Here is a 26371-nt window from a genome sequence, read left to right as displayed (position 1 = left end):
GTTTCCCTTGGGGTGAACTGACAGCTTCGGCCGAATATTTCAGATGGTCAAGGTGTGCAACGCGCAGAATTGCGATTTTGGTCCATTGCTAGCCGTCCCACACATTGTGTGACGGCAGAACTTCTCTGGCCTGTAAGGGCGACCTCTCCCTAATAGTTCAAGCTGTTACAGGTTTCCTGGATGCAGACTATAAAAGACTGCATTATGGGCACATAGCTGGTCTGTCCCGCCCATAGTTCTGCACCGGAGCTAGGAACCAATCCAACTTAAAGGCCAATTCACCAGGTTTTCATAATTATTGTATGTGGGTATTACATTTTCTTTTCAAAAAATTTTTTTGACGTTTTTTGGCAACCTAGGATGTGCCCTGTTTCCCACCCACCACGACCTTACAGGACACACCCTAGTCCTAACTCCAAGTGTTTCCCTTGGGGTGAACTGACAGCATCGGCTGAATATTTCAGATGGTCAAGGTGTGCAATGTGCAGAATTGCACTTTTGGTCCATTGCTAGCCGTCCCACACATTGTGTGTTTTGGCAGAGCTTCTCTGGCCTGTAAGGGCGGCCTCTCCCTAATAGTTCAAGCTGTTACAGGTTTCATGGATGCAGACTATAAAAGTCTGCATTATGGGTACATAGCTGGTCCGTCCCGCCCATAGTTCTGCACCAGAGCTAGGAACCAATCCAACTTAAATGCCAATTCGCCATTTTTTTCAGAATTATTGTATGTGGGAATTAAATTTTATTTGCTTTTCAAAAAAACTTTTTTGATGTTTTTTTGGCGACCTAGGATGTGCCCTGTTTCCCACCCACCACGACCTTACGGGACACACCCTAGTCCTAACTCCAAGTGCTTCCCTTGGGGTGAACTGACAGCATCGGCCAAATATTCCAGATGGTCAAGGTTCCAGATGGTCAAATCTTATATCCCAGATGGTCCTGTAAATGCGTAGAATTGCGCTATTGGTCCATTGGTAGCCATCCCACACATAGTGCTATGGCAGAACTTCTCTGGCCTGTAAGGGCGGCCTCTCCCTAATTTTTCAGGCTGTTACAGGTTTCCAGGATGCAGACTATAAAAGTCTGCATTATGGGTACATAGCTGGTCTGTCCCGCCCATAGTTCTGCACCGGAGCTAGGAACCAATCCAACTTAAAGGCCAATTCGCCAGTTTTTCATAATTATTGTATGTGGGTATTACATTTTCTTTTCAAAAAAATTTTTTGACGTTTTTTTGGCAACCTAGGATGTGCCCTGTTTCCCACCCACCACGACCTTACAGGACACACCCTAGTCCTAACTCCAAGTGTTTCCCTTGGGGTGAACTGACAGCATCGGCCAAATATTCCAAATGGTCAAGGTATGCAATGCGCAGAATAGCGCTTTTGGTCCATTGCTAGCCGTCCCACACATTGTGTATCGGCAGAATTCTCTGGCCTGTAAGGGCGACCTCTCCCTAATAGTTCAAGCTGTTACAGGTTTCATGGATGCAGACTATAAAAGTCTGCATTATGGGCATATAGCTGGTCCGTCCCACCCATAGTTCTGCACCGGAGCTAGGAACCAATTCGACATGAAGGCCAATTCGACATTTTTTTCTAAGAATTGTAAGAGGGCTTTAATTTTCAGTTTCTTTTCAAAAAACGTTTTTGTCATTTTTTTGGCAACCTAGGATGTGCCCTATGTCCCACCCACCACAACCTTACAGGACCCACCCTAGTCCTAACTCCAAGTGCTTCCCTTGGGGTGAACTGACAGCATCACCCGAATATTCCAGGTGGTTAAGGTGTGCAGTGTGTAGAATTGTGCTCTTGGTCCATTGCTTGCCATCCCACACACAGTGCTGCGGCAGAGCTTCTCTGGCCTGTAAGGGCGGCCTCTCCCTAATTGTACAGGCAATTTTAAGGTTTCCTGGATGCAGACTATAAAAACTGCATTATGGGCACATAGCTGGTCTGTCCCACCCATAGTTCTGCACCGGAGCTAGGAACCAATCGACATTAAGGCCAATTCAACAGTTTTTTTTTTTTTTTTATAATTGTATGTGGCCAATAATTTTAAGTTTCATTTCAAAAAATGTTTTTGTTGTTTATCGGCAATCAAGGATATGCCCTGTGTCCCAGCCACCACAACCTTACAGGACACACCCTAGGCCTAACTCCAAGTGCCTCCCTTGGGGTGAACTGACAGCGTCGCTCAAATATTCCAGGTGGCCAAGGTGTGCAATGTACAGATTTGCACTCTTGATCCATTGCTTCCCGTCCCACATATAGTGCTGCGGCAGAGCCTTCCGGTTGTACCAGCTAGACGTAAAAAAGCTGGGTGGAAGCCCTACGCTGGGCTTTGCAATATCCTGCTTCACGATAAATATTTACATCTGTTGCACCAACTAAAACTATGATCAGGCACAACTACGTCCAGCATAGAGAATGCATGTCCACGCTGACACATTGTCCCGCAGTGATGGCTGAGACGACATTCATCCAAGGGGTGACTAGGGAGTGGATTTTCTATTTAGATTTTTTGTGACCTGTGGGATTCCAGAATAAATTTCAGCCTCTAATTCACACTGCAATGAAAAAAAAAAAAAAGAAGAAAATAAGGCAGCAGGTTAAGTAAAGTATAATTAATGTAATACAATGATTCTCTCTAGACTTATTTTTTTTCTAGCTATCAAGTTTATGTACAATGAATGTCTTTCCTGAGGTAAATATAACTTTAAGTTACACTGTTTTACTGACATCTTTCTGTGGCTGAAAAACCACACTTATAGTTTGTATTTTGTAATAAAACTGAAAGAATTTGAAAGCGGTTACTTTATTTCTAATTAAAAGTAAAGCACAAAATTTACTGCGATTAATGGATGGCAGGGACACTGCAAATAATGAATGGAGTTAAAGATTTGAAATATTTCCAAGCACAAAAACTGTCCTCACAGTGGTATAGCCTACATTTGGTAGAGTTTCTTTTAATAATCCCATATCATATGTAATATTTTACTGCATAATTACATGCTGTACAGAAATATAGTTTTTTTTTTTTAGGTAAATTACTGTTGGCAGTGTGGTATAGTCTACACCGAGCTTCATGATTGATATCGGTTATCCTGCCTGAAAACACCATAAACATTACAGTTCACGTCTGTAGTAATAATTATCTAACAGACATGAAAACTAATAATGTCCGAGCAAATCATGACTTTTCACTTTACACCTACCTCTGACTAGGCTTAAGATTTAGTCTCAGACGTAGCACTATGCAGAGATGGCGCAACAGGTATAAATTCTACGCATGACTTAAAACGCTTTTTACGTCCAGCCTAGTCTTACAACCGGGTGTACGTCCAGCTGGTGCAACCGGCCCCTGGCTTTTTTACAAGCTGTTACAGGCTTCTTGAATGCTTACCTGTTGCTTACCTGTTGCCGCCTCCTTTGTCATCCGTTGTGGTCTCTTTTTTCTGAAGATAGTAACTTACTTGCAGAAGTCTTGACTTGATGTTGTCGAGATATTGTTTCATGCATTGATTTGTGTGTCTGTGAGTGTGTAAATATTAATGTGATTTACAAATTTAAGGATTCACAAATCTTATGGTAACTCTTTTGTCATCTGTCATGGTCTCTTCTTTTTTTTGAAGATAATCTCCTACCTGCAGTACTGTTGACTTATAATAAAGATTTATTCACATGCTATCTCTCTCTCTCTCTCTCTCTCTATATATATATATATGTGTGTGTGTGTGTGTGTGTGTGTGTGTGCATGGCCATAGCTAGCTTTGAGGTCACAGAGGTCCGGACAGATATAAATGTTTCATATTCAGTAATAAAATTGAAAGTTCTCTGAATGACTAATTAGCGTTTTAAAACAATTCCTATCAGTGTCTGCATGTATACTTTGGACAGTTTGCCTAGATTGTTTAGTGTCCAAGGTGTGTAAATAAAAAAACCCACAGATAGGCTATCATGGCAGTGTTCCACATTTTGGGAAGGCAAATGCAATGATCATCATGATACTATTTGTAACAAATTGTAAGAACGCCATAAAAAAACAGTAGCATAACACTAACACAATAACATTACACACATACACACTATAGCAAATAGCATCTAAATGATTTGTAAGGTTCTGTGAATTGTAAAACATCTTCAACATTCTTCACAAACATCTACACGTCTCTCTGTTTTAAAGGTTATATGTAGTGTATATGAGTTGCATCTTTAGGTGTTATTATAACACAATTCTTAACACCCCTTTTAATTCCTGGTTACAGCCATGTGTTTAAAAATAAATGTGATTTACAAAGGATTCACCTTAAAAAATTACATAACTTATGAGGCAACTACTTAGAACTTTGCTTAAAACTTACCGTTACTATCAATGTGTTGTTTGCTTTCATTTAAAATCTTACTTGTTGTCGACTCTTCTGTCACCTGTCGTGGTCTCTTCATTTTGAAGAGAATGAAATGCCTGCAGGAGTCTAGTAGAGAAGTTATTTCACAGTTTCCACTTGCATCCAGTCCTTGCGCTTCACCTCTTAACTGACTCTGTGTGAATCTGCGCGTGGAATTCTTCTGGCCAAGAATTCCAAATTCCACGACGTCATAATGGTTGACGCACCATAGGCCCCGCCCAATTGTGTTCTCTCGCTTTAATTGCGGCTCTTGCATACGCTGGATGCGCGAGTCGCGTCAAAAGCAAACAGAGCCCATTATAATCACTGACGCTGTGTGAACTGGATACCAGTATAAAGATGAGCATCCAGCCTCTGATATACTCCAGCGCAAGTGAGCAGTGGACATCCACGTGTTTAGACACTCACGCCAGTCTCCATGGGTCTTTGGGTCTTGAACATCAGTCTGTTTTTCAAGGTGTATACCTTAATGTTGATCACATGACCAGCTGTGCCATGATTTAAGTTACTACTAACAATTCAATAATAATAAAATGAAACCATTAATTTTCATAGCTTGAACATTTTATTGTATTTCAACTTGAGTGAAACTCATCGCAACATTAAGTTCACAAACCCTGAAACGGTTTGCTTTATCACTTTATTGCTTCATAAAGAACATGGATGGTAATTTATATATTTTTGTTACACAATGTGTAGTAACAATTTATGAAATCTACAATAATGAAATATTCATATGAGAAAACAAACAAAAACACTTCACACTATATGCACTGCAGTCAATCAGTGCTTCACAACAAGGTTGACGTTCACAAAACGAGATTTTATTAACAAAACTAGCATAACTCAAGAAAGCCATTCAAAAGACATGGCTGTGGGACTCATAACCCCAACATACTGAAAATAAAAGAATTTATTATTATTATCATTATTATTGTTACTTGGACAATGAAATTTTAGTAGAGCCGGATATTCTCAATTAATGTACTGTAGCACTACTGTGATCTGCTGTATTCAGTCACTGTCGCTGGTGCTCTCAGAGCTGACGTAACAGCCCTCCTCTCCCACCTCAGCCAGGAACAAGTGCCCTGATCCAAAACAATCATGTGATTACACACTGCATTTAAATGACAGGGGAAAAAATGGTTAAAAAAAGTTAAATCAATCAGTTATCTATTCATTCCTCACCGTTTAATGAAGAAACAGGAGTCTCATCAATGAAGTCGAATTCATAGCTGACAAATGGACTCTGTGGAGAAACAGAAATAACCAGAGAATGTTTAAAAAAATCATTTATTAAAAATCAAATTACACTGCCGTTCAAAAGTTTGGGATCAGTAAGATTTTTAACATTTTTTTATGAAGTCTCTTTTGCTCTTCAAGGCTGTATTTATTTGATCAAAATAGGAAAAAAAAAGAAGTTATATTTTGAAATATTATTGCAATTTCTAATATTGGTTTCCTATATTAATATACGTTAAGTTTAGTGCTGTCAAATGATTAATCGTGATTAAATCGCATCCAAAATTAAAGTTTTTGTTTACATAATATATGTGTGTATTTATTATATATATATATAAATACTCACACATACAGCATATATTTTGTAAATATTTACATGTATTTACATTCATATTATTTATATTATATATAAATATATTAAATATATAAACAAAAATTTTCTTAAATATATACATGTATGTGTGTGTATTTATATATACATAATAAATATACACCGTACACACATATTATGTAAACGAAAACTTTTATTTTGGATGCGATTAATCATGATTAATCGTTTGACGGCACTATTTAAGATATAATTTATTTCTGTGACACAGCACTCAATTGAATAATGCTGAAAATTCAGCTTTGCTTCACAGGAATAAATTCTATTTTAAAGTATATTAAAATAGAAAACTGTTCTTTTTTAATTGCAATAATATTTCACAAAATCACAGTTTTTCTGTGTATTTTTGATCAAACAGAAAATACAATTTTAAGGCCTGTATTTCCTTAATTTGACAGGATAGCAAACAACATGTGCATTGATGTATGGAGTCTTACATATATATTAAAAATCTTTCTGATCCCTAACTTTTGAACAACAGTGTACATTCAACATAATACAGCACAATTAATGCATTTTATTAAGATATAGATGGTGCCTTGTGTTTGAGGAGTGTTCTCCAGTCCTGCTTTTCCTTCTTCTTCAGCTTCATCACCGACTCATTACACCTCATTTCCCATGAGCACTCCTCCGCAATGATGTCACCGGACAGCTCAAGCTTTGCATAGTAATGCCGGTCATTCACGTACCCACTGAGATTCAAATACATGAAAAATTCCCATAAAATATATATGTAAGACTCCATACATCAATACATGTGTTGTTTGCTATCCTGTCAAATTAAGGAAATACAGGCCTTAAAAGTGTCTTTTCTAGCATGAAATGTTAACATTAATAACTGACTGAACAAACGAATGCTTTATAATCACGTGACCTGTAAATGACGGTGTCTGAGCAGAAATCACACTTCTGCTTCACTGTGGGTGAAAACTACACAGGAAACACTTGGTATTATTATTAACAGATACGAACAATAATCAGAATACCTTTACACATGGCATGGCTGAATGATGTGAACATATTTAATAAAATATTTATAACTCACCTTGTAGGCTGGAATGATATAGGGGCTGGATTGTGGAAGTTCTGTGGTTTATTGTTCAGGGTTTCATCTTTGTCTACATAATCAATGTGGGCAAAAACCAAGTTTTACCATTAATGGGAATAAACAGACTAGTTGACTTCAAACTATTCCTTACATGAGAATAAACATGCCTGTTTCAGAGCTGGCCGGTCTGGTCTGCTTCAGAGATGAGAATCCATTCAGATCAGGGCTAAAAAGAAAAAAACAACAACAACAAAAAAGTCAGTTATTACAAACCAGAGAAGAAAACAGAGTCAGTTCTTATTCAGAACAGTTAAAAAAAAAAAATACTGGAACAGTATGATTTTGATGATAAAAACCAATGTAGCAAACAACTAACTGGCTGTTTTAAATAAATCACCCATTCATTGTAGAGGATCCATTGGTGAGCAAGTAAAGTAATGTTACACTTCTCCAAATCTGATGAAGAAACAAACTCATCTACAATCTTGGATGGCCTGTGGGTGAGTGCATTTTCATTTATGGGTGAACTGTTCCTTTAAAGTACATTTAAATCACATTTACTGTAGTTTGGCGAACTTCTGCAGACGAAATCCAGCCATTTCAATAGGAATCCATAATTGTGAATTTCATGTGAGGACAAAAGATTTCCCCACGGATACATAGCAATGGATTCAATTTGGTTACAAGGGTTTGCCACATTCGAAACCAACAGAAAGCTGCTTGACTGGCAAGTGACTTCTGTGTGAGCTGTGCTTCAAAAATCTCTACATTATTGATTATAGACAATGAACCTTTATGCCTGCAAAAACATTGCCAAAATTTGAACAAAAAAAGGGCTTTGATGACTTTCAATTAAAAAAAATAAAAGTAAATAAAAATAAATAAATAATGCAACAGTGCAAATGGAAAGATAGGAGGATGAAAGATAGTTTCTGTATGTAGTGAAAACCATAAAACCACAAAAAGATGAACTTGTAGTGTAGCATCTATACTTAATGTATCATGCAGCTTGAAGTCAGTCAGTTTGTACATAATCTGTGACAAATATAGCAATTTAATGGAAAACGAATTGAGTAGTGTGGCATGTCTTTAAGCTATAGACTAAATCATAATAGTACTAAGATTAGATTACATTTACAGTATATTTAAGATTAAAAAAGACATTCTAAAATACATTCAGGCTATATTTCTTTGAATACATCAGTTTAACATATACTAACCTCTTGATTGCCATTCTTCCCTCTGATGAATCATCTTCCTCATCATCATCATCACTGTCCTTCAGGTCTCCATTGCACTGGACAGCACTGTTGTTCTGGGGGCTGATGGGAGTCTGGCTGAAGTCCATGGCATTATGCCTGCTGACTAAATCCTTCATCTTACTGGTAAGAACGTCTTCTGTAACCTCAACTCTCTGCTGTGAGGATGACGAAGGACTCTCAAACCTGTCAAACAAAAAAGAATGTGTTATATATATATATATATATATATATATTATATATATATATATATATATATATATATAATATATATAAAAGGAATGAGCACTGCGTTGGATAATGCTTAGGGGGAACTCTCTTCTGAATGCTAATACTAATAGGAATACTAATACTGTAGGTTGGTAAGCCACCTTCTCGAACGTGAATCTCAAGAAGGTGTTGTTGTCTGTGTTGAGGGAGTATTTGGATATGAATATAAGGATCTTTAAAATCCATTGATATGAACCAGTCCTCTGGGCAAAACTACATGCAGATCTGCAGTCAGCATCCTGAATGGATCTCAGGGGCCTGAGATCGAGGATGGGCCCGAGCCCACCATCTTTCTTTGGGACGAGGAAATAACTGCTGTAAAAGGCTTCCTCACTGTTCTCTGGCGGGACCGTTTGGACAGCTCCTTTCACCAGTAGACACAGCACTTTGGAATGGAGAACATAAGCATCGCTGTCCTGAAACTAATTTTGGACCACACTCATGAAAAAGGGATCCTTGCTGTAGTCTCTAGAACCCAACTCGACGTGCCCAGGTTGGCTTCCCAAGTCTCCAGCTGGGTGGGAGACTCGCAGCTCCCTGAAAGTCACTGGATCTGGGCCGGACTCATCCATGGCTTGAAGGAGTTTGGCCTGTAAAAACTGGAGGGCCGCCATAGTGTGAAGCGCAGAGCCCGCCTGTCCCACTGCAGAGTAGGCCCTACCCGCTAGGGCTGAGGTGGTTCTGCAGGGCTTGGAAGGATGAACAGCCGTGGCAGATTTTCCAGCTGTGGCCGGGCAGAGGTGTGCAGCGACCGCCTCTTCAAGAGGAGGGAGCTTCTAGTAGCCCCTTTGCTCTGCGCCATCAATGGAAGTGAGGGCTACGGAGGCAGAAGAGTGCATGCGGGCTGAGTAGGGGGGCGCGCCACGACTTGGTGAGTTCGGCATGAACTTCTGGAAAGAATGGTGCAGGTCTCTGATGGGGGGCTCTTAGGCAGCACCTTGGTGGGAGGCGTTCATCCAGGTGGCTGCAGGTGGGTTCTTCTGGGGCTGACCACTCCAAGCAGAGCTCTTCAACGGCCTTTGTGAGAATGTGGATGAGCTCGCTATCCACACTGGGCTGTACACCACCAGATTTTTTGGGCGGAAGAGAGTCGGGGCGCTTCACAGAGCAATCTGCATCAGAGTCCACAAGTGACATGTAGTCATTGGCAGCATTCTCTTTAGATCCTCTAAAGGTGACCATACAACTCACTCCAGACAAGGGGTGCTTATCCTCTTGGGAAAAAAGCATTGGGGAATCATGTCGCTGCGGGGAAGGCAAGGCATGCGGGACATGTGCTGGCCTGAGCTTGTTTGAGCCCGTCTGCTCAGCCTTTTGACTCTGCTGTTTCTTCCTCCGAGGCTCCTGGGAGGAGAGAAATGGGAGAGTGCGGGGGGCGGGATCGCCTTCACTGAAGAAAGCGATCTGTGAGTGTAGCAAGGCTAGACTCATGCTCTCGCAATGAGAGCAAGCCTTCTCTGTGAGCGCTGCCTCAGCGTGAACACAGCCCAGGCAAACAACGCACTCACTGCGCTCATCTGACTCATGCAGGGGTGCCCTACACGTGCAACATTTGTGGCACGTCATTTTGAAGCAAACACTGACAAAATTTGCTTCATCAGAAGGAGAAATTAGCTCTGCATTTTCTCTAGATGGCCACAGGCTCTTCTTCGGCGAGTAGCAGGCTTCTTTGCTCTTCGTAGTCCAGCGAGGAGATGATCTTCGTGCTGAAGGAGAAAGATTCTGATGAAATGGCATTCAGCGATGACTTATATAGACAGTTTGCTGCACAAACATTAACAAATCCAGCTTCACTATTCAGAAGAAGAGTTTCCCTCCTAAGCGTGATACAAAGCAATGTAGGAGACCGTTTCAAAAGGGAAAATATATTTCTATTTCTTTCTACTGTGAAATGTGACCTCAATATTTCTTCATGAAAAATAACAATAACTATGAAAAAATTCATGATGTACCTAATAATAGGTTTGATTTTTTTGACAAATTTAATATTTCTATTTCTTTCTATTGTAAACTGATCTGAGCAATAGTAATAAACCTGTCATCTGTCAAGTGCTGGAGTGTGTTTGTGTTCTCGTCTCTCTGGAAAACTCTCTTCAGCAGGTCCAAGTGCTGAGGATTATTGACACCAAACCCAGAAGCCAAGATCTCAGCATGGACATTATACTCATTAATGTAGGTCTTCAGACCAGGAACACGTGTCATGCGCACCTGCGCGAGGAGAACAAATGCAGAAAAGAGTGTTAGAATGTCTTTAGACTGGACCGGCAAAACCTTGTAAGGCCTCTGATCCAAATATCTTAAACGCCTATCATAGGATGAACCCAGACAGTATTTCCCACACTCATCACAACCCTGGCCTGATGCAGCTTCCCTTTGATCTTCTGACTGATGGCTCTGGTCACCTGAAATAAACATTTTGCTTTTCTAAAACAGCCGTTTATGTACAAACTGAAGAAATGTTTTCGTTCAGAAGGACTATCGAGACCTTCGGGTTCCAGTCCACCTCCCCGTCGACAGGTTGCACTCTGCACAGGTTGATCTCCACAGCCTGGCCTGGCGAATCCTGAAACTGAGGAGGAAGTTGGAGCAGCCGGTGTGATTTCACTTCCTGTGTGCGACCCTCGTCTATGAAGCAGACAGTGACGCTGCTGAATAGCTGCTCTCCTTTTTCCGGCACTTCAATCACACGCACCCTAGAACCAATATACAATCAAACAATTATTTCCCATGAACTTATGTTTTCAATTGACATGTAATTCATTCATTTACATACATAACCGTTCAAAAGTTTGGGCTAGGTAAACTTTGAATGTTTTTGAAAGAAGTGTGATTTGCTTACCAAGGCTGTATTTTATTTAATACAGTAAAAACAACAATAATCCTTAAAAAATGATTTTAAGTAACTGTTTACTATTTTAATTTATTTAAAAATGTAATTTCATCCTGTAATACAACACGTTACAACAGTTTTCAGAGTCACATGATGCTAATTTCCTTCTCAAGAAACATTTATCATTATCAATGTTTAAAACAGTTGTGCTGCTTAATATTTCCGTGGAAATTTGATATTTTTTTTCGTCATTCTTTGTTTAAAGGGGTCATTTGATGCTATTTAAATTTTTCCTTTCTCTTTGGAGTGTTATAAGCTCTTGGTGATTAAAGAAGATCTGTAAAGTTGCAAAGACTAAAGTCTCAAATCCAAAGAGATATTCTTTATAAAATTAAGATTCAACCACGCCCTCCTGAAATGGCTTGTTTAAACACGCCACCACATGTCTGTCACGATGTGGGAAGATTTGCATAACATTTCCAAATGTTTACGCAAAGAAAGGTGGCATAACTTTTATTCTCGCTGTTGCTGCCGGCACTATGTTGTGGAGAAGCTGTGTGTGTCGTTGTGAAAGCGAAACTACTTTGTTTGGCCTTCCAAAAGAGGACACAACTAGAAATCAGTGGTTAAGTTGTATTAACAACACTGTTCCAGAACAGATCAACCCAAATATTCAGATGTGTGCAGTGCATTTTATTGAGGACGCGAACTGTTTCATGTGAAGGTAGCCTACAATGCTGGTGTCTCTTTCTATAAAGTGGGGCAGTTCTGGCGCTTCTGACTCACAGCCTGTAAGTAGGTTTACATATGTAAAGGATTTGCTACTGATGATTCAAACGTGAGTTTTGAGCAGTGTAGAGTAGAGCTTGCCATTTGTCATTTCTCCAATCACAAATGCAGACATAAGTTTTATGTTTACATGGCACGTTGCGCAATGCAACGCGTAAAAAGACAGTATAAGTCATTATAATCAATAATTATGTCCCCACTTGATGCAACAAATGCCTTGTTTATAATGGGATTCATTGGTTTTATCTCATCGCGCCAGGACACATCAATGTATCAATGTATGGTAAGGGGCATAACATTTCCGTCACACACTTGAGGTATTCCGCCAATCACAATGCACTAGATAGCTGGCCAATCAGAGCACACCTCGATTTTCAGAACAATGAGCTTTGTAAAAATCGATGCATTTCAGAAGGCGGGGTATAGAAGAGAAAAAATAATCTACAGTATGTGGAAAATAATGTGTTTTGAACCTTAAACCACATAAATGCATTTCATTACACCAAATACACAAAATAATGTTCTTTTTAGCAACGTCATATGACCCCTTTAATATAAAGTTCAAAAGAACAGCACTTATTAGAAATATAATTATTTTGTAACATCATCTTTCCAATCACTTTTGTTTAATTTAATGCATAATTGCTGAATACAAGGGTTCTTTTCATAAAAAAAAAAAACTAAAAATAAATAAATTTCCAAACATCTGAAAGGTACTGCATGTAAAACATAAATAAAAGGTTTCCATAATGATGTGTATGTAAAGTGTCCCTCTAGAGGGCATCTGAGAGATTACCGGTGATAGATATTCTCCTCTTGAATGGCATATAACTCTCCCTTCAGCACTTCCACAGCACAGCGTCTCTCAATAGCGTAGTGTGCATTCATTTGAACAGCCAGAGTCTCATAACCATCGTCTTTCTGGCTCACGATACGGCCAGAGTACACATTCGCTGACTTTATGCACAGCGGCAAAACCTTTTGAAAGTCGCAAGAAACATTTACAGTCAACTGCTAATAGAAGGGTTGTTGAATGATTGTATTAAGCCAAAATTTGCCAAATTCCTTGCAATTACACATTTTACAACAGATTCCTTTTTAATGACTGAATTCCAGATGTTTTTCACATCTTAGAAATCATAAAGCCAAAAACCATGTATTTTACAAGTTCTTTTAACTAACCATGACAGTCCCAGAGTCAGGGTGCTTTGGATGATCCAGGGATTCGTTGATCATGTGTCTATCTGGACAAACTGTGCTGTCTCTGTTGAGAGTGAGAATCCATTTTCAAGTTACATAGCAGCATGTTTACAAATGATGTATTACTTCTTACAAATAACTACTTGCATTTAACACTGTTAACACATGGTGGAAGTGCTACAACGAAGCAGAGACCTGCAGAAGCCGAAGCTCTTGAGCGAGTTGCAGAGGGGTCTGTCTGTCTTCTGCTCCTCTTTGGCCTGCTGGATGCCCAGAGCAAACTGTAGCAGCTCAGGGGGCAGAAGAGCGCCGCTTCTCCTCAGGTACCGCAGGACGCCACACACGTGACGGGCGTTCAGCTCCGACAGCAGCAACACGGACTGAGCTGCAGGAGAGGAGCTCTCGGCATGATCCTGTTCGGGACGTTACGAAGCAAAGCTTACATCACACTCTCTTATATAGAACGCATATAGAAATATTCAGAAAAATGCACAGAACAAGATAAACCAAAGCAAGTACCATTTCTGGAATGTTTCTGAAATTCTCTGACAGGCAGAACAGGCGACTGCCAAAGAGTTTGGGGGAGCTGGGGAACCCATAATGCACCACACATGTGGCGTCCCGGATCCCGAGAGCCTTAAGGCAGTCATTGGTGGTAACTAAAGGAGGAATGAGAGTAACACTGAATGCTAATCATGATTTGAGCCTGCGCGATTTCTAAATCACTTTATAGCACGATTTTCTGCAGCCCCAACCTCCCGCACTCCATGCTATCCAATCCAATCAGAATGCAGCGCGCCTTAATGGAGGTCGAGAACAGAACAGACTGGGCATATGCCTCCGTAACTCCAGGTTCACACACTGTCTGTGATGCGTATTTTTCCTGAGCCCATGTTAATGGATCAGAGCATTCACACTGCACGCAGAAAAATATGCGAAAAATGTGAACAGAAAAGGTTAGAAATAGAAAGGTGCAAAAATAATTAATATCTAGCACATGAGCATAGAGAGAGTTGTGAGTGCACAGGACGCAGTTTGAGCGAGTGGATCTCCGGGTGAGAGCAGCATGTATCTGAGAACACACGTCTGGTTTTGTGACTCGCGAGAGATTCGCGCTCGTGCATTATTTTAATGTGCTTTCGCGTTACAATAACTCGCTCTAGCTGCTGCTTCTGCACTGCATACACATACTGTATACGCACTGCAGACGGAGTACGTATGAACCTGTATAATGCATAACAAATATATTTCAACATCTGAGGCACCGCTACAATGAGCTCTATGACCAATGTATGGCAAAAAATAAAAATAAAAATCCCTGGACATTGGATTTATTTATTTATGCCATATGTCTAAACATTTTGTAACACCTTTACTTAGTGATTATTTTGACTTATATCTGTTCTAGAGACATTTTACAACTTTTTGATAAAGCTCTAATTGGTTTTCTTTTGGAAATATGTCAAATTCATACTGAATGCTTTTATGACTCTAAAGCATGTCTCTGTATGTCAAAATCGTGATATCGCGATAGGTTTTTTTGTCCATATCGCACGGCCTTCTAGGAATGTCTTCGGTAGTTTTTTTTTTAACTACTACCTTATGTATGGTACGATAAGTCATATATAGTAATTATCGTGACAGGCATATAAGCAACAACCTATTAAGAATCTATACAAAACGTTCTCTAAGGATTATGTTTAAGTATCGTTATAACCTAAACAAACCTTTCCAGAATTTGCAAACTGATTTTTTTAAACAACCTACTGAATACATATTCTGAATGTTCTCTAATGATTATTTTTAGGTTTTATTTTTAAATCCATGAACTAAGCTTTCCAGAACAATAGATGGAGTTTTGTGTGTGATAATCTAATTATTTGTAATAACTTACTTAAAAAAAACGTACATATCAAATCTGGGTTATGTTATTTTGTGTTAATGATTTTTCTATTTTCTTTTTAATAATTAAATCCTTTTTTAATTTTTAATTTTTTTTTAATGAGATTTATGGCTTATGGTTACCAAACAATAAATAAAGAAGTCAAGTCAAGCCAAGGTTGCTTTATTGTCAATTCTTCCACATGTACAGCACATACATATAGAAATTGAAATTGCGTTACTCTCAGACCCTTGGTGCATACAGATAACACTAAAATTACAGTAAAAATACAGAGAGATACAGATTAAATATAAAATACAACTATACAAATAAGAGCATGTAAAAAAAATTCAAAAATAAAGTTAAAGCAGCACAAGGCACATGGCAGATAAGAGTGCAAACCATTGAAGTAAACAAACAGTGCAGATAAAATGATTGTAGTTCAAAAGAGCTTATTCATTCTGATTAAAGTGACAAAGAGCTCAGAGAGCAGTTCTTTATTTGAACTGACTGAAGAGGTAGTTGAATGAGGTAGTGAGCAGACCAATGCTGCACAAAGTGTCTGGTGCAGGTCACAATTTGTTAGTGGGAGGGGGGAGTGTAAGGACCTGGGGATGTGGGAGCTGTGGTGGGGGGCGGGGGGCAAGAAAGGGGAGGGGGTTCATAGTTTAGTGGAGCCTGGGGCAAAAGGGGGGGGGGGGCAAGGGACTTCAGCTTCCTGACAACCTGATGAATGAAACTGTCCTTCAGTCTGCTGGTCCTGGCCTGGAGACTCCGCAGTCTCCTCCCTGATGGCAGCAGACTGAAGAAGCTGTGTGATGGGTGAGTGGGATCACCTGCGATGCAGAGGGCTCTGCAGGTGAGACGGATTCCGTAAATGTCCTGGAGGGAGGGGAGAGAGACACCAATGATCTTCTCAGCTGCTCTCACTATGCGTTGAAGGGTCTTCCGGCACGACGCGTTGCAGGCGCCATACCACATAGTGACGCAGCTCGTCAGAATGCTCTCGATGGTGCCTCTGTAGAAGGTGCACATGATGGGGGCCGGGGCTCTGGCTCTTCTCAGTTTGCGGAGGAAGTAGAGACGTTGCTGTGCTTTCTTGGCCAGTGCTGCGGTGTTGTAGGTCCAGGAGAGGTCCTCTGTGATGTGCACACCCAGGAACTCGGTGCTGCTCACTCTCTCTACAGTCGCACCGTTGATGGTCAGAGGAGCATGCTGAGTGTGCACTCTCCTGATGTCAACAACAATCTCCTTCGTCTTCTCCACATTCAGAGAAAGATTGTTGTTACTTCACCACCCGGCCAGGCGGCTCACCTCGCTCCTGTAGTTTGTCTCATCTCTGTTGAGACCCACTAGTTGTGTCATCGCAAATTTAATAAAGAGGTTGGAGTTGTGTGACGGTGTGCAGTCGTGGATGTGTTACTGCCAACCCGTACTGCCTGAGGTCTTCCAGTCAGAAAGTCCAACAGCCAGTTGAACAGCAAAGTGTTGAGCCCCAGCTGGACCAGTTTGTGAATGAGCTGTTGAGGGATGATTGTGTTGAATGTTGAACTGAAGTCTATGAACAGCATTCTGACGTATGAGTCTTTTTTGTCTAGATGTGTGAGAGCTGAGTGGAGGGCAGTGGCGATGGCATCATCGGTCGAGCGGTTGGACCGATATGCAAACTGGAAGGGGTCCAGGGAGGGGGGAAGGGGGAGGGCAGACTTGATGTGGTGCATGACTAGCCGTTCAAAGCACTTCATGAGAATAGGAGTAAGTGCAACTGGACGGTTGTCATTGAAGCAGGATGGAGATGGCTTCGTTGGGACTGGAATAATGGTGGTAGCTTTGAAGCATGTGGGAACAACAGCCTGACTCAGTGAGATGTTGAAAATGTCTGTGAAGACATCAGTGAATTCCACTGCACAGTTTCTCAGTACACGCCCAGGAAAGTTGTCAGGACCCGGAGCTTTGTGTGCGTTGATCCTGCTGAGGGATCTCCTCACGCTGTCCGGGGACAGCGTCATCACCTGTTTGCCGGCAGGAGGTGGAGTCTTCTGTGCAGTGGTGCGCTGTTTTGTTCCTCAAAGTGAGCGAAGAAGGCGTTCAGCTCATTTAGCAGGGAGATGGTGCTGTCACAGGTCCATGGTGGGGGCTTGTAGTCCATAATTGTCTGTATCCCCTGCCACAGGCTCCGATTGTCTCTGCTGTCGCTGAATCGATGGGCTATCCTCCTGGAGTAATGTCTCTTAGCCTCTATGATGCCACGGGATAGGTTGGCCCTACATGTCCTCAGGCCCACCTCATTTTCAGCTCTGAAGGCAGCGTTCCGATCCTTCAGGAGTCTGTAGACCTCCCCTGTCATCCACGGCTTCTGGTTGGCCCGGACAGTGATGGTCTTTGTGACTGTTATATCATCAATACACTTGGTGATTTAGGCAGTGACAGTCTCTGAGTACTCTTGGAGGTCAGTGTTGTTATTGTATGTCGCAGCCTGCTTAAACATATTCCAGTCAGTGGTGTCAAAACAGTCTTGAAGAGCCTCTGACGACCCCTCCAGCCACACTTGTATTTGTTTGTGAACTTTTTTGGTGACTTTAACGAGCGGTCTGTATGTAGGCATTAGCATGACAGTGATGTGGTCTGAGGCACCAAGGTGGGGGAGGGGGAGGGCCTTGTAATCTCCTCTCGGGGTGTTGTTACCCCGTGTTGGAAAGTCTATGTGTTGGTGTATTTTTGGGAACACACTCTTTGAGTCTGCGTGGTTGAAATCCCCAGCTAAAATGAGAAAAGCATTAGAGTGGGCTGTCTGCTGCTCACTTATATGCTGGTTCAGTTCATTTAGTGTCTCGCTTCTGGGAGGGATGTATACAGCAACGAAAAGTGTGGCTGTGTATTCCCTCGGTAGATAGAACGGCCGGCACTTAATAATCATAAACTCCACCAGGGGTGAGCAGTGTTTGCAGACCACAACAGCCTCTGTATCAGCATCACTGATGTAAACACAAAGCCCACTGCTGCGGGTCTTACCTCCCTCGACGAGAACTCTGTCCGCTCGATAGCATGTCAGCTGATCAAGAAGAATTGCGCAGTCCGGAACACTGTTGCTAAGACCATGTTTCCGTGAAAACAAAAACACAACAGTCTCTTACAGTCCTCTGAGTTGAGCATAGTAGTCGGATGTAGTCCAGTTTATTGTCCAAAGAGCGTATGTTAGCCAGTACGATGGTGGGGCTAGCCGGCTTGTGTCGGCTAGCCGTTAGCCTAGCCCGGATACCTCCACACTTACCTCTCTTCTGCTTCCTCTCACGCCGCTTGTGGCGCCTCCGCTGTTGGCGAGATGCAGTAGTGGGGGTTGGTGATGGTGTAAGCCTCCGGACCAGACAGAGATCCCACAGCTCTTCCGCGTGCGCAGAGTTTAACTCTAAAAATGTGGTTCTGCCGACATCGAGCAGAAACTCATGACTGTATGGGAGCTTAAATACAGGTACAGGTAGACGCGATAAAGATGTACAAAAACACTGCGACTCACAAGACAAAAAACAGAGAGCGAAGCCGCTGCGTGTGGATGTGACGCCATCTTGGTTACACTATCTAATAAAGCTTACATACACTAATTATTGACATATAGATGATAAAGGATAACAGAGATTAAAGGAATGTTCTCCAAACCTAAAGGGGACATTTTATTTACATACAGACACTTTTTTTGGCTAACCAACAAAATGTCTGCTTATAAAAATTATTCCCTGGAAAGAAACAAATAACTTAAAAACAAAAAAACCTTAAGACAGCTGAATTGTCACATTACGAATAGTTACCCAGAATGACATGCGTCCCACGGCCGATGGCTTTTCTCCACTGATCACAAAGTCAAACTGATCCGTCACACCTTCATGAGCTTTCAGTGTGAAGACAGCAGTGTTGACTACAGCCTGAATGACAGATGTGCATTACAGTAAAATCCATCAGAATCAGAGGCTATTAAGTGGACATTAGTGGTTCAAAATACTGCCATAATCTCACATAGCAAACATTTTAACTGCCAGTAGAAAATGGACAACCTCTCGTGAAATCATTCTGTAATGTTAAGCATGATCTTCATCACCACAGAGGAATGATTGGGTTCTTAAATCTGATTGGTGGATCATGGAATTCCGTACCTTATACACATGCTCGGTCTCCTCAGCAGAGTTGGTAATTACTTACTGAGGCTTGTGTATATCAGTCTGAGCACAGCGTTCATCTGTGGCCTCGGCTCTGATACGCCATCCTCTGCCAATCTGAATCAAACCACAGAAAGAGGAGTTTAACTGGCAGACACACACAAACTGCCATACCACTGTAAACGCACACTTACAGTATCCGTTCCAGCATTGCGGGTCAGTTTAGAGACTCGAGGGTTAACCTGAGACAGCATGTCTGCTTCCTCTGACACTTGTGGTTTCTGCCTCTCCAGATGAGAAACTTCTTCTGCTTCTGAATGAGAAACAAAAGGAAATTTTACGTGATGTTATTTCACAAAAAATGCAATTAACCATCTGCCACAATAATGTAATATCTCTGAATATCATCGCATTGCTCAGCAAACACTAATATGCGATATAGGCCTATTTTGTTGTTGCTTGAATTGAATTCAAGCAATTGATGCCAAATTGCCAATAATTTGAAAGTGAAAATAAAATGTGCACAGCGCTTTTCCAAACTATTTAAAAGTGAGGAAAAGAGGGAAAACACAAACGAATTTTCCTCACTGACACAACCCTAACACACAGACACATTAAAATGATATTAACCCCTACAATAATTGATGTTCACATTATTTTGTCATTCATTCATTCATAAGCATGACCTGTCTGACGATCATCTTTCTGCTCTTTTCTGGTGAGAATGGAGAACGGTGGAGGTTTGACAGGACAGCATCCTTTCATTTCTAAGAGCTGTTGAGGGCTGGAGTAGATGTCCCACGCCAGGCTGACAGGAGCACAATCTCTGTTCCTGTTCCCTTCCAGCGCACTGGACTCCTCTTTCATGAAACAGGCAAACTTCTTCGCCATGAGCTCATGGTTCACACAGAGCTACACAAAGACATTTAAACCAAATCATCTTCAGTCCATGACAACTTTGTGTTTTGAGGATGGCAAAATAATGTAACGTGAACATATTTTACTTTTGTGTTATTGACAGTCAAGTAGAGTTCAATGGCAGAGCAGCCTGCCTGCGTTTCACACAGAACGGCCTCAACCAGAGTCGACACTAAAAACAAAACAGAGTCTCAGAAATCACTAAATACTCACAGGAATCATTTAAAGGGTTAGTTCACCCAAATATTAAAATTATGTCATTAATGACTCACCCTCATGTCGTTCCAAACCCGTAAGACCTCCGTTCATCTTCGGAACACAGTATAAGATATTTTAGATTTAGTCCGAGAGCTTTCTGTCCCTCCATTGAGAATGTATGTACGGTATACTGTCCACGTCCAGAAAGGTAATAAAAACATCTTCAAAGTAGTCCATGTGACATCAGAGGGTCCGTTAGAATTTTTTGAAGCATCGAAAATACATTTTGGTCCAAAAATATCAAAAACTACTACTTTATTCAGCATTGACTTCTCTCCCGGGTCTGTTATGAGCGCGTTCACCTCACATCCGGTTCGCGAACGAATCACTCGATGTAACCGGATCTTCTTGAACCAGTTCACCAAATCGAACTGAATCGTTTGAAACGGTTCGCGTCAACAATAAGCATTAATCCACAAATGACTTAAGCTGTTAACTTTTTTAACATGGCTGACACTCCCTCTGAGTTCAAATAAACCAATATCCCGGAGTAATTCATTTACTCAAACAGTACACTGACTGAACCGAGCCAGATAACGAACGAAACATTGACTCGTTCTCGAGTCAAGAACCGTTTCTGTCGGACGCGTCTGATTCGAGAACCGAGGAGCTGATGATACTGCGCATGGGTGATTCAGACTGACACACAGCGCGTCTGAACTGAACTGGTTCTTTTGGTGATTGATTCTGAACGGATTCTGTGCTAATGTTATGAGCGCGGGTAAACCGAAGGCTTGAATCAAGGGCAATCATCGCCAATGAAGTCATTACGTCGAGCGCAAAAGAACTTGTGAACCGTTTTCGGCAACCGGTTTATTGAATCAAACTGTCCGAAAGAACCGGTTCGCGGAGAAGAACAGAACTTCCCATCACTACCGGTGATCCGAAAACCGATGCAAACCGGTTCTTGACTCGAGAACGAGTCAATGTTTCCGTTCGTTATCTGGCTCGGTCATCAGTTCAGTCAGTGTACTGTTTGAGTAAATGAATTACTCCGGGATATTGATTTATTTGAACTCAGAGGGAGTGTCAGCCATGTTAAAAAAGTTAAACAGCTTAAGTCATTGGTGGATTAATGCTTATTGTTGACGCGAACCGTTTCAAACGATTCAGTTCGATTTGGTGAACTGGTTCAAGAAGATCCAGTTACATCGAGTGATTCGTTCGCGAACCGGATGTGAGGTGAACGCGCTCATAACAGACCCGGGAGAGAAGTCAACGCTGAATAAAAAGTCGTAGTTTTTGATATTTTTGGACCAAAATGTATTTTCGATGCTTCAATAAATTCTAACGGACCCTCTGATGTCACATGGACTACTTTGAAGATGTATTTATTACCCTTTTGGACGTGGACAGTATACCGTACATACATTCTCAATGGAGGGACTGAAAGCTCTCGGACTAAATCTAAAATATCTTAAACTGTGTTCCGAAGATGAACGGAGGTCTCACGGGTTTGGAACGACATGAGGGTGAGTCATTAATGACATAATTTTAATATTTGGGTGAACTAACCCTTTAAGTCATAGTAAGTTTATTTAGTTGTGTCTCAAGTAGCATGTTACTGTACATTTGATAAACGTATTTCATGTAAACTACCCAAATATTTCACATTAAGTTACTATTGTTAATGTATATCCAATTTGAAGTGAGATACCAACCCCTCCTTCAGTTCAGCAGGCTTTAGTTTCTAGACGTCTAGGTCGACCTAATGGTATAAGAGGTTCATTTTCACTCTCAGGTTCTCATGTTCCTCTGGACTGTCCGGCTGAATGCCTGGTCCTTTCAGAACCTGAGCCCACAGACATCCGGGATCTTCAGTCTGACACAAGACAGAGTGTGTGCGTGATATTTACATTTTATGAAGTGGTCTGTATGTGGTCTGTATACACACACACACACACACACACAGAGAGATACAAAGCAATATAGCTTTCTTTTTCAATATGTTTATGAAGGCAAAAACGGCAATAATGCTCAGTGGTATCTTTGGTGACATGATGACATTATATTTTGTCAGCAACCCCAAATTTGATAAATAATTATATTATTAGAAATAAGCCAATACTGTGCTGCACTACTGACAAAGAATCTTTTTTTGTCTACTGAAAAATATGACTTGACCTGATTGGGGGGGGGGGCACTTCAATGCAAACACAGAATTATAAATAAATCAAAAAATGTTTTGAAAATGTCACCCAATTTTCTTTAGTTAACAATTAACAGTGCCACATATTTCACATCTCAACAAGTGCCTTACTATCAGGGTTATTATGATTAACTAAAAACAAAAAAAAAAAGTATTTTATATTTTACTTATTATTTTTTTTTTTTTTTAACTTGAAATAAACTACTAGTTGCCCTAGGGAACATTTCTCATTTTCTTTAACTTGATGTACTACAATAAATGAAACTGAAATAAAGAATAATAATAATAAGCATAGACATTAAAAAAGATCAAAAGAATTACTTTAAAATTAACTTTTAAACTAATAACAATTTCAAACTAAACTATTTTAAAAACTAATTCAAAATAATAAATAACAGTATCTTAACAATGCTGAAATAATGATGTTTGCTTCATTTATGATAGAAACCACTGTCGTGTAGTGCTTCACCTTGATTATTTGTATTTCTAACATTTCTTCAGTTTCCACAGCAAAGCCTGCAAAAGAGTGAAGAAGCATAAGATAAAACGCATTAAAAAGCTCATACAATATTAATCACAAGACGTCAACAGTCAGTGTGCATCTCACGAAAACTGTTTTATTAGGATGCTCTGAGCGACTTAAACTGGGTCATACATAAAATAAATCACATCACATTTCAAACAAATTCTGCAATTACTCCTGTTGATGTAAAATGACTGAAAGACAATTCTATAATAATTCTACAAGAAATTACTCCTGCAAGAGCTATGCAGCTAGTGAACATGTGTTTTAACAAACAAGACAATTACTGTAAATATGAAAAAAACTTTTATGTTGTTGTTGTTTCAAATGGCAGTCAAATTTGTATTATTTGTTGAAATATATGACATCAAAATGGTCCAAATGAAGCTCTCTCAGCTTGTTTGCGTCAAATTCGGGTCCAACCATGAGTTTAGGACGAGGCAATTTGCTGATTCACGCAAATTAGGAGTATTTAAGAAAACTGTTGGGAAAAAAAACTAAACAGTTAAAGTGAAATCACACTCACAAAGGGTTTGCTGCCATTTAAAAAAGCTGTGTCGTTCCTGAGAAGCTAAGGGAGTAACAAGGAGGCAGTACAATTGTATTTATACAACGGCTAATAACAAATAAACAAGCTAATATAGATTAACTTACATTTTAGACACAATATTGGCAATTACGTTGTCTTCTTTCCAAACGAAGACACAGCAGAACCGCTGCACTTGAATTCGTTCCTGAAACTCTTCAACGATTCGTTGATTTTGAACAAAACTGTTGAATGACTGATTCAATGACTCGTTTGAACGAATCGGTTGAATGAACCATTGACGGTCTTAAAACCCTTAAAACGGTCATTTGTTTCCACCTACCGGAGTAAAAACATTAAAACCAGCGAAACGTCCAAGTTTGACCAATCACATGACTGTTTTTAGTAATTAACTGCATTCATTTGTTTCTTATGGTTTATAAATATTCCTGTATGCAAACTGTGGAAGCTTAGGGAATTATGTTATTAGTTTGTCTTGGTATCGGTTGTGTATTTTGAAGACTTTCATGCCAGCTCTACTCTCACAGGGGTCCGTCATACTCTGTAGCCAATCAGATGCAAGCTTGCCATTCAACCAATCATAACGCTCTGAGAGTGCAGCAGGGACTCAACGAAAATGGCTTTGTGCATTACATTTTGGCAAGGGGCATAAATGACATGATGATAAATAAAACTATTTATATGTAAAGATTCAGTTAAGAGGCTTAAATGTGGATGCAAAGAGACTTGTCAATTCAGGGGAGGGTACTTCAGTCAAAAGCTAAATGAATTTCCAGATCAGTCTGCATATGAAGGGTTCATTTGCAAAAACATACTTTCAATGAACATTATTTTTGTAAATTAGCTGTATTTGTTTAAGTTATTATTACTTAATCAAAACAACCCAACTGCAGTTTGATATTACTTGGAATGCGCAATAAAAAAAGAAGTGATTTCTAAAAAAAAAAAAAAAAAAAAAGTACTTGCAAATTAACTCTTCAAATGTATTCTTATCCTTTAATGTAAGTCACCAAAAAAAAAAAAAAAAAAAAATATTAAATGCTTTTTGGTTTTATTTGGTAGTAACTAGAGTTACTACCTCTAGTTCCTTAAAGGGTTAGTTAACCCAAAAATGAAAATTAGGCCATAAATTACTCATCCTCAAAGCATCCTAGGTGTATATGACTTTCTTCTGTCAGATGAATCCAGAGTTATATAAAAAATTGTTTTTGATCTTTCAAGCTGTTTCATGCCAGTCAGCGGGTGTTACAGTGCATCAGTCCAAAAGAAATTAAATAAAAAGCACCCATCCATTAAAAAAAAGTGTCTCACGTGGCTCTGGGGGGTGAACAAAGTCCTCCTTTAGCGAATCGATACGTTTTTGTAAGAAAAATATCCATATTCAAAACGTAATAGTCAATTTAATCTAGCTTGCACCAACAGTTGTAAATGGAAGCAGTTCTGGGGGAATGACTTATGAGGTCAGCTTTGCGCCGCTCAGAAGTAACGCACAACGGTCATGGATTAAAAGTACAAAATGAGGATTTGTAAAGAAGTCAGTCAGAGGATTTTGATATAAGCCAAGAAGAGACTGCTTTTCCTTTGCTAAAGTAAGGAAACTTTGCTTCCTTAGATCCTGTTAACAAACGTTGGTTTTCACGAGACTCACCGGCGCATGTGCAACACTGACCTCTACGTCATGCTCCCAGAGCTGCTTCTGTGTACAACTGTCAGCGCAAGCTAGATTAAAGTGATTATTGCGTTTTGAATATGGATATTTTTCTTACAAAAACGCATCAATTCACTACAGGAGGCCTTTGTTCACCCCCCGGAGACACGTGACATTTTTTATTATGGATGGGCACTTTATTTCATTTCTTTTGGACTGATGCATGCAACACCCGCTGACTGGCATGAAACAGCTTGAAAGATCAAAAACAATATATATATATATATATATATAACTCTGACTGGATTCGTCTGACAGAAGAAAGTCATATACACCTAGGATGCCTTGAGGATGAGTAATTTATGGGCTAATTTTCATTTTTTGGGTGAACTAACCCTTTAAATGCAAAAGAGTGAGAAAACAGCTTATCTGAGGACCACATTCAGCATTAAGACCACATTTAAATTTGAAGAAATCACAGACCGAACTTCTAGATCCACAACTGGACCTTCAAAGTTGCAATTAAGATAAATTAAGAATATTTAAAAATTTAATTGAAAAAGCAGCTATTTTTTCATACTTTTCAGGTCAGTAAATGTGGAAATCTATGAAGACTACGAATAAATCCAAACCTTGACAAATCTAGAATTAAATAAAAGGAATTTTATTTAGGATCTTTTAAAATGTATTTTAAGAACTTTGTGATGGTTGTAAACATCCAAAGTTTTTGATCATTCTAAAAAATAATGAACAAACAGCAACATGACAACATTCAGAAAATTGTGCTGGGGTGTTTTAAGTTGAAAGCTGCTGCTTGAGGAGATTTCTTGGACTCATCAGAGTCTGATGTACACATGAAACATA

General features: G+C 40.1%; 1 protein-coding gene across 1 annotated transcript; it reads right to left on the bottom strand.

The window, feature by feature from the left end:
• Positions 1-5049: 5049 nt before the first annotated feature.
• On the bottom strand, positions 5050-24628 carry tdrd12 (tudor domain containing 12). The gene is given in 24 exon segments (XM_042753353.1): positions 5050-5496; positions 5597-5657; positions 6577-6730; positions 6913-6968; positions 7084-7133; positions 7254-7312; positions 8307-8531; positions 10651-10823; positions 10919-11017; positions 11101-11308; positions 13031-13212; positions 13417-13498; positions 13630-13847; positions 13954-14093; positions 18329-18443; positions 19120-19159; positions 19508-19581; positions 19659-19777; positions 20151-20376; positions 20469-20554; positions 22222-22235; positions 22302-22462; positions 23259-23305; positions 23967-24628. Coding segments are annotated over 23 exon segments (2640 nt in total). The 5' UTR covers positions 23283-23305; positions 23967-24628; the 3' UTR covers positions 5050-5422.
• Between the last annotated feature and the right edge of the window lie 1743 nt (positions 24629-26371).

Source organism: Cyprinus carpio, chromosome B25 (genome assembly GCF_018340385.1).
Source record: "Cyprinus carpio isolate SPL01 chromosome B25, ASM1834038v1, whole genome shotgun sequence".
In the NCBI taxonomy this organism is placed as follows: Eukaryota; Metazoa; Chordata; class Actinopteri; order Cypriniformes; family Cyprinidae; genus Cyprinus; species Cyprinus carpio.
The sequence above is the reverse complement of the archived record's forward strand: the minus strand, read 5'-3'. Positions and strand labels throughout refer to the sequence as shown.